Source organism: Chaetura pelagica, unplaced genomic scaffold (assembly GCF_000747805.2).
Source record: "Chaetura pelagica isolate M959 unplaced genomic scaffold, ChaPel_1.0 scaffold69, whole genome shotgun sequence".
Classification (NCBI taxonomy): Eukaryota; Metazoa; Chordata; class Aves; order Apodiformes; family Apodidae; genus Chaetura; species Chaetura pelagica.
Window position 1 is genome coordinate 1358117 of NW_009970724.1, and position 10787 is coordinate 1368903.

The 10787-nt window shown below is 61.4% G+C and overlaps 1 protein-coding gene across 1 annotated transcript; it reads left to right on the top strand.

Annotated features, from left to right (window-relative positions):
* The first annotated feature begins 1302 nt into the window (after nt 1-1302).
* PTCH2 (patched 2) lies at nt 1303-9794 on the top strand. The gene is made up of 19 exons (XM_010006560.1): nt 1303-1490; nt 1613-1682; nt 1916-2007; nt 3919-4114; nt 4216-4337; nt 4681-4828; nt 5060-5191; nt 5270-5425; nt 5540-5632; nt 5721-5846; nt 5962-6080; nt 6211-6616; nt 6700-7012; nt 7259-7401; nt 7491-7671; nt 8179-8462; nt 9001-9138; nt 9280-9422; nt 9689-9794. The coding sequence occupies exons 1-19, from the start codon at nt 1375-1377 to the stop codon at nt 9792-9794; spliced, it is 3084 nt and encodes a 1027-aa protein (XP_010004862.1). The 5' UTR covers nt 1303-1374.
* The last annotated feature ends 993 nt before the right edge of the window (nt 9795-10787 follow it).

Sequence of the window (10787 nt, forward strand, 5' to 3'; positions counted from 1 at the left end):
AACCCTGGCACAACCTCCATCCCAACTGGCATCTGATGGACACCAGCTGCTCCCTGGCCCAGCCAGGAACAATAAGGATGCTTTCCCCCTCCCCGTTCCCAAAAAGTAGGGGGAAAAAAACAAAACAAAACAAAACCCAACACCAACCCATATAATAAGTCATTAAAAGGGAAGATTCTGCTCCTTATTTGTGGTCTCTCTCTGGCCTCCTCGATGCTGGCAGGGGGCCAGGCCCCCCGGGGCCCCCGCCTTTTGCTGAGGGAGTGTCCCAGTGTGGATGAATCCTGACACCTCCCCTTCTCCAGCACCCGGGGCTGGGCAGGAGCCAGCCTCCCCCCACCAACAGCCCTGCCTCGGATGTGCCCTGATGCCAGGCACCCCCGAGCATCCCTGGTGGATGGCACTGGGGTGGGGGGCTGCACGTAGCATCCCCCCTCCTGGGCAGGGGACTGGGAGCAGTGTGGCTGGGTCTTGTGCTTCAGGGTCTCAGAATCAGCCTCCCACCCTTCTCTGAGCTGTGTCCCCCCCTTCGCTGTGTCAGCAGGAGTGGGAGCCCCTTGTTTGATGGGGACACTGGTGGGGGCAGATTTCTCTTCCGCACTGAGGCAGCTACAAATAAAGTTGGTGGCTTCTCCTGGGAAGCTCAGAGCTCTCCCACTACCATCGAGGATAAATCCCAGAGAAATGGCAGGAGGAAGTATGTCCTGCAGAGCTCCACAGCACTGTGTCCCTCGCCTGTCCCCAAGCTCCTCTCTGGGCAGGCTGCACCTGCAGGGGTTTGAGGGTGCCACCTCTCCCTAGGCCTATCCCCTGTCCAAAAAGCTGCCTGTCTTGGGGTGCCAGGGAGCAGCTGGGCAGGGACAGGGTGGAGTGTTGCCTGTTTCAGTCACTGTGTTGTGGTCTGCTTGTGTTGGGGATCTGTGGCACCTGCTGCAGCACATGGGTGGGAGTGGGCACGAGCCCCTCTGTTTCGCCAGGTGTCTGCCCATGGGGTTTTTCTACAGAAAGCAAAGCCAATGACCGATTTTGGGGCTGGAAATATCCTCATTGGTGGGAAGGGGGATGCCTGGTCTGGTGTGGGCTGGGATATTCCCTGCTTGGGTCCTCTGGGTGTGAGTGCCCAGAGGATGGAGCAGCTGGGGAGCCTATGGCAAGAAGTCCTCCCAGGTTAATGTGGCACTATATGATGCTTCGGGGCTTTGGTCCTGCCTGACCCCTTCCCTGGGGCAGGACAGGTTGGTGGGATGTGGGCTCTGCCAGCCTTGGCACTGACAGGACACTTTGCTGTTCCCCTTTGCAGCGGGCAGCCGGGTGAGCCAGGAGCTGCGCTACACCAAGGAGAAGCTGGGCGAGGAGTCAGTCTACACCTCCCAAATGTTGATCCAGACCCCGAAACGGGATGGGGAGAACATCCTGACTCAGGAGGCCCTGCAGCTCCACCTCGAGGCGGCCCTGGCCGCCAGCAAAGTCCAAGTCTCGCTGTACGGAAAGTGAGTCCAGCTCCGGTCGGGGGCGACAGGGACCCCCGCCATGTCCTGCTTGTCCCCCACACCCCTTACCATGTCCCCCGTGGGATGATGCTCCTCCTCAGCTCCTCGTTCTGCCTTTCCAGATCGTGGGATTTGAATAAGATCTGCTACAAGTCGGGTGTCCCTATCATTGAGAACGGCATGATTGAGAGGGTGAGTGCTGGGCATAGCGTGGCCCCCAGGCAACCCCCCACGGGGGTCGGTCCCCAGTGATCGGGCAGTGAATGGGCTATGGTGGGGATGGGACTTGTCAGCCCCAGGCACTGCAAAGGCACTGCTGATGTGTGGGAAGGTGCAGGCTTGGGCAGCCTAGCAGGGCTGGGGTGGGGGGAGCAGGGGGCACCTGATCCATCCCTGCTGATCCCTCACATCTTCTCCTCCCACAGATGATAGAGAAGCTGTTCCCCTGCGTGATCCTGACGCCACTGGACTGCTTCTGGGAAGGCGCCAAGCTGCAGGGAGGCTCAGCTTACCTCCCGTGAGTGTGGGGGGCTGTGCCATGGGTTGGGGGGCTGTGGGTGGGAGCCGGGACTGGGGTGGGGCTGCCAAGGGGCTGAACTTGACCTCCCCTTGCATCTCGGCTCTGCTGCCCCAAGGACCCTTGGTGCTGCTGCTTGTCCTGCTCAGCCCCAGGATGGTGCCACCACCATTGCTCGGTCAACCCTCCCCAGGGACAGGTCACTGTCCTCACCTACCTGGCCTCAGTGCACTGCTGGGGTGGGGGGCTGCAGCCCAGGGGCAGGAGTTGCCCAACCCTGCCATGCCATCACAGCAGCCAGGGATGGGGATGATGGGGACAAGGCCATGCCACAGGCAGGTCCCTGGGGGCTGTTCCACCAATGCTTTGTGGTGCCACGGTGGCAAGGGAAGCACCGACACTTTCGAGCTGTGTGCCCTGGGACACGGAGGGTGCAGAGTCCCCTGGGTGGGTGGCAGGTGATTCCCAGCCAGCTCCCCACACCGCCGCGGTGGGGCTGGGGACCCCGGGCTGGGCGGGGGTCTCCCCCCTTCACACACATTCCTTCTGTTTACGCGTGTGTTTGTCCGGGAGAGCCGGGGCGGCTTGTGCATTGTCAGCAAATGCAGCCCCGCGCTTTCTCATGCTAATGCTGCTCTGAAAGCTGCCCCATGCCAAACAGATGAAATAGTGGCCTTATTCAGGCTCCTGCCTGACGGGAGGAGGGGGAAGGGGCCGCAGCATCCCCAGCCAGGACTGGGGGACTGGCTTTGCTCCCCCAAGTCCTCAGGTTCTCCCCATCCCAGCCTGGGGAGCAGCCAGGAGCAGGGGTGAGCAGGGTTGGGGCGGTGGTGCTGAGAGGGATGCTGGTGGCATTGCTGGGGTGGGCAGGACCCTGGGGCTGGGGTAAGTGACAGGCAGGCAGGGTGGCACCCACAGCAGCGGTGGGACCCATCTCACCTCTCAGCCGGGTGAGGAGGCACCCGGGCGGGCACCCCGGTTGAGCGGCCGCCAGCCCATGGGGACTCACTCGTCCCCCTTTTTAACGCCAAGGGGTGATGGGGCGGGAGCTGGGAGAACAAAGAGCAGCAATCTATGGAAAGACAAAAGGATTTGCCCTGGCTCAGTGAAGCAAGCGAAAGCAGATAAAAGGCACTCTCTTTGGAAGCGGCAGCAGCTCTGGTTGGTATGTGGGAATCTCCAGCGTCCAGCTCCAGCCCAGCCAGCCTTCATGAATTATTAGGCTGCGTTTCTCCCCAGGGCTCACACTCGCTCGAGGCTTTTTCTATCCCTCTTTGGAGCACTGGGCTGCGTTACTGGCTTTTTTGTGTGTCTTTTCTGCCCTATAAAAGAAGCTGAGTGAGGCTGGGCGCTGGCCCGTGGGCACCCCAGGCTGGGATGGAGGGAGCAGAGCATCTGCAGGCAGTGGAAAAACCCCTTTTCCTGAGTACCCCAAGTCCCATGGTGTCCCATTGGACCTCCAAGGACCTGGTCCATGCTAAGATCCTAGCACCACCACCACCAGAACCTCTGCTGAGCCCCAAAACCTCCAGCTTGAGAGGAGGTGGCAGGAGGGGCTGGAAGGGATGCTGGGAGCCCTCTCCTGCCTGCTCCCCTCTATCAAGATGTTAGCCCACGGGCAGTAATCGGCCTGACTGCTCGCACAAAGCAGGGCCAGGCGGTGGGGCCAGCTCCCCCCGCTTTGTCCCAGCCTAACAGGATCAGGCACGCTACTTGACTCGGGGCACGGCCGCTGCACCACGCGGGGCATGGGGGATGCTGCAGGCAGCCCCGGGAGGGGGTAGGGGATGTGCTGGGGATTGATGCTGCTCCTCTGTGGCCTCGCACCCTGCCTTTCAGGGCACCCCTGGACCCATGGAACTGGGTGGGGTTTCAGCATCCCCCATCACCCCTGTGCCACTCTCTCCCCAGGGGACGCCCGGACATCCAGTGGAGCAACCTGGATCCTCTGCAGCTGATGGAGGAGCTGGGGCAGTTCACATCCCTGGAAGGCTTCAAAGAGCTGCTGGATAAGGCAGAGGTGGGGCAGGCTTACATGGAGCGGCCCTGTCTGGACCCCCACGACCCCCAGTGCCCTCCCAGCGCTCCCAACAAGCAGAGCCAGCAGGTAGGTGACAGCCCATGGCAACCGGGAGGGGTGAGAGGGCTTGCTGCTCTCCCACCTGCCCCATGGTCTCATATGCCTCACGCCCATCCCTCCACCCACAGAGCCCTGACATCCCAGCCGAGCTCTCAGGGGGCTGCCACGGCTTCTCCAGGAAGTTCATGCGCTGGCAGGAGGAGCTGATTTTGGGCGGCACGACCAAAGACTCCCAGGGCAAGCTGCTACGGTGAGTGCTGCTGCAGCATGGGTGTCCTCAGGGGTGGCACAGGGGTGCAGCCATAGCACTCACCCTGGGAATAGTTTGGGACAGGGTCCCCTCATCCTCATCCAGTGCACACAGGAACCTGCCCTGCCTGCAAGGGGCTGCAGGACTGTCTGGGAGAGTGTGAAAGGCTGGCAATAGTATGGGGCTGGCAAGCAGGAGCTTTGGAGCAAGGGGTGAAACAGGGGCAGGATGCCTGAGTCTTCTCCTGAGTGTCCGTGGTGGGGCTGTGGGGTGGGGAGCGGACCCATTCCTGCATCCTGGGGTGCTGCAGCCGGTCCCAGCGAGGTGCGTACCTGTCTCCCAGTGCTGAGGCCCTGCAGACCATGTTCCTCCTCATGAGCCCACGGCAGCTCTTTGAGCACTTCAAGGACGACTACGAGATCCATGACATCAGCTGGAGTGAGGAGAAGGCGGGTGCCATCCTGGAGGCGTGGCAGAGGAAATTCGTGGAGGTAGGCACTGGGATCAGCCCCATGTGGGGCTTGGCAGGAGTGACCCTGTGTGTGTCATCTCCCTGCATCCAGGTTTTCATGTGGCCACCGGTCCTGGCACCACTTTCTTGTGGTCCAGTGAGTCCCTAGGGACCCTCAGTGGTGGTGCTGACACCCTGGGTGGCTCTGGGGGGATGTACAGGGGGGCAGAACAGGGGTCCTGACTCCTCTAATGGGGTGCATCTCTGGCAGCTGGCACAGGACTCCATTCCACCCAACGCCACGCAGAGTGTCCATGCTTTCTCCACCACCACGCTCAATGACATCATGAAGTCTTTCTCCGACGTCAGTGCCATCCGGGTGGCCGGGGGCTACCTCCTCATGGTGCGTGTGTCCCCTCTTTCTGATCCCTGCTGTTCTTCCTTTGTCCCTTGTCCCCCTTAACTCGATGTGTTCTTCCAGCTGGCCTACGCCTGTGTCACCATGCTGCGGTGGGACTGCTCCAAGTCCCAAGGGGCCGTGGGCCTCGCTGGGGTCCTGCTTGTGGCCCTCTCTGTGGCCTCTGGTCTGGGGCTTTGTTCCCTGCTGGGCATTTCCTTCAACGCTGCCACCACCCAGGTATGTGCTGGGGGAAGAGCTGGGTACTGTGGGGCTGGTGGGATGGCCAGGTGGCTGAGTCCCCTCCCAGGCAGTAGCCATGTCCTTCCACTGACACGGGCTGGTCTTTTTCAGGTCCTGCCCTTTCTGGCCCTTGGCATTGGTGTGGATGACATGTTCCTCTTGGCTCATGCCTTCACTGAGACCAGCCAACACATCCCCTTCAAGGTGAGTGCTGAGCCCTTCTCAGTAGCTGTCAGATCCCCTTCTACTTCCCTGTGGCCCCTCTCATCACCCCCTCCCTCTGTCCCCACAGGAGCGGACAGGTGAGTGCCTGAAGCGCACAGGGACCAGCGTGGCCCTCACCTCCGTCAGCAACATGATTGCCTTCTTCATGGCAGCCCTGGTGCCCATCCCGGCCCTGCGTGCCTTCTCCCTCCAGGTTTGGCTGTGGTCCCTCTCTGGGGACTGGACAGGAGGGGGTGCCTGAAGTCCTTTTCTGTAGTGGGTGGGAAGGGCTGACCAGACCCGGCTCTGACATGTCCTCCCACCCACAGGCTGCGGTGGTTGTGGTGTTCAACTTTGCCATGGTGCTATTTGTCTTCCCTGCCATTCTGAGCCTGGACCTGCACCGCCGGGAGAAACGCCGACTTGACATCCTCTGCTGCTTTTACAGGTACCAGCACCAGGCTGCCCAGGATGCAGCTGGCCCCACAGGACCCTCTCAGAAGCATGGGGTGGCTCTGCTCTTCTCCCTCAGCATCTTCTCCTCCTTCACTCTCTCCTTCTTTCCTTTCTCCCTGCAGCCCTTGCTCCTCACGGGTCATCCAAATCCAACCCCAGGAGCTCGCCGATGCCAATGACAACCATGCCTGCCACCCCTCCCCTTACGGGCACCCTGGCGTGACCACCAGCACCCAGATAACCACCACTGTGCAAGCTTTCACTCGGTGTGACCCCTCGGGCCACCACGTCGTCACTGTCCTGCCACCCACCTCCCAGGTGTGCACCTCACCCACGGTTCTCCTGCCCCCCACCGACCCCCTGGGCTCGCAGGTCTTCACCCCATCCAGCTCCACCCGGGACCTGCTGGCCCAGATGGACGAGGCCAAGGGTGGGCGGGAATGTGTCCCCCTGCCCTTCTGCCGCTGGAGCCTTGCTGACTTCGCCCGAGAGAAGTACGCCCCGCTCCTCCTGCGAACCCGGACCAAGGTGAGGTGGGGATGGTCCCAGTGGTGCCAGCCAACAGGGGTGGGTGGCACCGGACCCTGCCTGACTCCCCACTGTCTCCACAGGCGGTGGTGGCAGTGCTGTTCCTGGCACTGCTGGGGCTGAGCCTCTATGGCACCACCATGGTGCACGATGGGCTCTACCTGACAGACATCGTGCCGCGGGACACCAAGGCGCACGCCTTCATCTCGGCCCAGTTCAAGTACTTCTCCTTCTACAACATGTTCATCGTCACCAAGGGTGGCTTCCACTACCCGGGCGCCCAAGCTGCTCTGCTCAGCCTGCACCAGGCCTTCAGCACCGTCAAGTACGTGGTGCGGGAGGGCAACCATGACCTGCCCAAGATGTGGCTCCACTACTTCCAGGACTGGCTGCGAGGTAAGGGACATTCCTTTTCTCCATGATCTCCCAACCCTGCACCCTCCCTGCTGGCCTGGGAATGCCTTCTCTGGTGTCTGTCACCCTGGGAAGGCCCATGGTGTCCCCCAAGGCAGCTGGCAGTGCCAATCTGAGCTGGGTTTTCTGTGTGCCCATCCCACTGGCACCATGCCCCCCAGGGCACACAGGGTGCCATACAGGGTAATGTGCTCCAAGGGATGCTCACCCCTCGCGCTGCATCCCCAGGGCTCCAGGCCACCTTCGACAGGGACTGGCAGGCTGGGCGCATCACCCATGACAGCTACCGCAACGGCTCAGAGGACGGCGCGCTGGCCTACAAGCTCCTGATCCAGACTGGCAACAAGAAGGAGCCCTTCAACTTCAATCAGGTGTGTGGGGACAGGGATAGGGTGACCGAGCTGGGGACAATGCTCTGCCTGCTGCCCTGCTTATGCTCCCTCCTGCTTTCTCCCCATAGCTGACCACACGGCGGCTGGTGGATGAGAATGGCATCATCCCCCCTGACACCTTCTACATCTGCCTGACGGTTTGGGCCAGCAATGACCCCCTGGGCTTCGCCGCCTCCCAGGCCAACTTCTACCCTCCACCGCCTGAGTGGATCCATGACAAGTATGACACCACGGGCGAGAACCTGCGAAGTGAGTGAGCATGGTGGGCTCCCTGCAGCTCCCTCCCTCCTGCACCCCAACATCCCTCTGCGGAGGACCCCACTTCCCACACGTTTTGTGCCTGCAAGCATTCTCCTGAAGAGAAGCTCCCTGCATCCCTCATCCTATCATCATCCTCTGGTAGAGAAACTGCCATGTTTCCCTGTGTCCTACATCTGTCCCCCTGCACCCCACACCCATCCCCCTGCACATCCCACTGTGCACTCAACAACCTGCTGCTCCAGCTCATGGCCATCTCACTGCACATAAGTCCCTCCGCTCTGTTCCCCTTCTGCCCCACAAGCCCTTGCCTGTGACCCCCTACCCTACAAGCACCCTGCAGGCAGAGAACCCTCCTCCCCCTTGCCCTCAATCTGCTCTGCATACCAGCCCCGTGGTGCCCAGCCAGGCATGGGGCTGCCCGGGCTGGGTTCAGGCTGGTGTGGCTGGGGTGCATCCCTGCCTGTACCACTATACTGACTGTGCTCTCCTCTCCAGTCCCAGCAGCCCAGCCGCTGGAGTTTGCCCAGTTCCCATTCTACCTGAGCGGGCTGCGTCGCACAGCCGACTTCGTGGAGGCGATCGAGAGCGTTCGGGCCATCTGCCGGGAGGCTGCCCAGCGCCATGGGGTGCTGAGCTACCCCAGCGGCTACCCCTTCCTCTTCTGGGAGCAGTACATCGGCCTGCGCCACTGGTTCCTGCTGGCCATCAGCATCCTGCTGGCCTGCACCTTCCTGGTCTGTGCCCTGCTGCTGCTCAACCCCTGGACGGCCGGCATCATCGTGAGTATGCACCCCGGGGGATGGGGATGAAGGGGTGCTGCCCTTCTGATGGGTGGGGACGAGGACATACAGCTCTGCTGCCGTCCTGGTGGGTGGCTCTGAGTGCCTGGTTAACGGAGATGGAGCAATGGAGTGGCCAGGGGCACCCTGGGTGGAAGTGACATACATACAAAGGTGGCATTAGGTCTGGGACACTCATACGGAGGGATCAGGGACATGGCTTATGAAGGGAACATATGGAGGAGGCATGGGTCTGGGGCATTCCATGCAGAGGAGGCAGGGGGGGATGGAGGTCGCAGCAAGTGGGCAACCCATACAAATGGAATGTATGTAAGGCACAGGGGCCTGGGAACATCCATGCAGAGAAAGTTGAGGGTCACCCCCGATAGATGGTGAGACAGAGGAACACCTCAAATAGGGGAAAGGGGCAATAGGGTGAGGGTGTTTTATGTGGAGGGGTGGGATCAGACATGACAGGTGAAGGGGCAGAGGGAACAGCTGAGCAGAACCACCCCTCACTGAACCCACTGCCCAGCAGGTCTCCATCCTGGCCATGATGGCAGTGGAGCTGTTTGGCATCATGGGGCTGATGGGCATCAAGCTGAGTGCCATCCCTGTGGTCATCCTCATCGCTTCAGTGGGCATCGGCGTCGAGTTCACTGTTCACGTGGCCCTGGTGAGTGCAGGCAGACCCCTGCCCATCCATAGGGCATGACAGTTCCCATTCCCCAGCACTCTCACCCTCATGGCCAATGGGTGGCCACACCACGGGTGGCACACAGGGACGAGCCCTGTGTGACATCCCCCCTCCATGCAGGGCTTCCTGACGGCTGCAGGGAGCAGGAACGTGCGCTCGGCCGCCGCGCTGGAGCACACCTTCGCTCCTGTGATGGATGGTGCTGTTTCCACCCTCCTGGGTGTCCTCATGTTGGCTGGCTCTGAGTTTGACTTCATCATGAGGTGAGTGCTGGAGCGGGCTAAACCATCTGCTTCCTGCCCTCCAAAAGCAATGGGGGCGGCTGGTGACGTGGCAGCCTCCTTGGCTGGCAGTGGGGATGAGAGGCAGCTGGGAAGGTTGGATCTTGCTGGAAGCACCCACCTCATCTCGCATGGAGGCTGGGGAGACATGGCAGGGCTGGGGTGTATGGTGTGGGAGGCCTTGTTTGGGGTGGGATAGGTTTCATGGTGGCCATGTCTGTTTACCTCTCTGCCTATGGCCCCCCCAGGTACTTTTTTGCAGTGCTCACCATCCTGACACTGCTGGGGCTGCTCAATGGGCTGGTGCTGCTGCCTGTCCTGCTCTCCATCATTGGGCCACCCCCTGAGGTATGAGACCCCCCTCCTGCCTTTCCCTGTACCTCACTGACCCCATACCCACCTCTTCTCATCCCCCATTGCCTCTCATCCTGTGTCCCCTCCACCCTCTACTCATTCCTGCCTTGCCAAGTCCGAACCTCACCTCTCACCCACCTCAGCCCATCCATCACCCTATAGCATCCCTGCTTTACCCCATCCTTTCTCTGCCCCATATCCAATTTGCCCCATACCTGCATGACCCCACTCCTGCCTTACCCCACACTGGAATCCCACACTTCTTCCCTGACCCTATCCTGCCTCACCTTGTATCTCCCTCACCTTATATCTCCCTCACCCCCCACAGCCCTCACCTCATTCTCACATCACCCCATACTCCCTGCTACCCCCTGCTCCTCCATCCTTGCATGCCTCCAGTCCCTCTGACACTGTCCCCTTTCTCCCCAGGCATCCACAGTGGATAATGGCTCCCACATGCCCCCTCCAGAGCCAGTGCCCCCATGCCTGAGCCATGGGGGGCTGTATGTCCGACATGCCCCAGCCTGGCCTGCCACCTTCCCCGAGCCCTTGGACACAGAGCGTTATGCAGAGAGTGTGGGGTCCAGCAGCCCCCGGGGACCATTCATCGTGCCCCCTGCCCCAGCACATATCCTGCTGGAGGCTGGCAAGGACCCCAGCTTCCCCCGCATCACCGTGAGTGTCTCTTCCTGCTGTGGTTCCCCAGTATCCCCTGGAAGAGGCTCATGGATAGAGCCAGAGGACAGGGGATTGTGGGTCCCCCAGGGTTGCCAGAGGGATTCTCAGTGTGGCTGGACCCCTCATGTGCTGTTTACCTCCCATCCAGGTGCTAAAGCCCTACAAGGACACTCCAGAGGTCCAGGGGAAGAAGGAGGCCCCCGGCCCACAGCCTGCACACCCCCTGCCCTTCGGGGAGCCGTGCCCCATGCCGCCCCGAGACTACCCACAGCCCTGCCCACCGGGCACCCGGCCACCCCCCACTGGCGCCATGCC

Coding starts and splice junctions, on each gene's coding strand:
- PTCH2 (XM_010006560.1), top strand. CDS start 1,375: ATGTTGATCCAGACCCCGAAACGGGATGGGGAGAACATCCTGACTCAG. Junction 1,683..1,915: donor AGAACGGCATGATTGAGAGG/GTGAGTGCTGGG, acceptor CTCCTCCCACAG/ATGATAGAGAAGCTGTTCCC. Junction 7,672..8,178: donor CACGGGCGAGAACCTGCGAA/GTGAGTGAGCAT, acceptor TCTCCTCTCCAG/TCCCAGCAGCCCAGCCGCTG.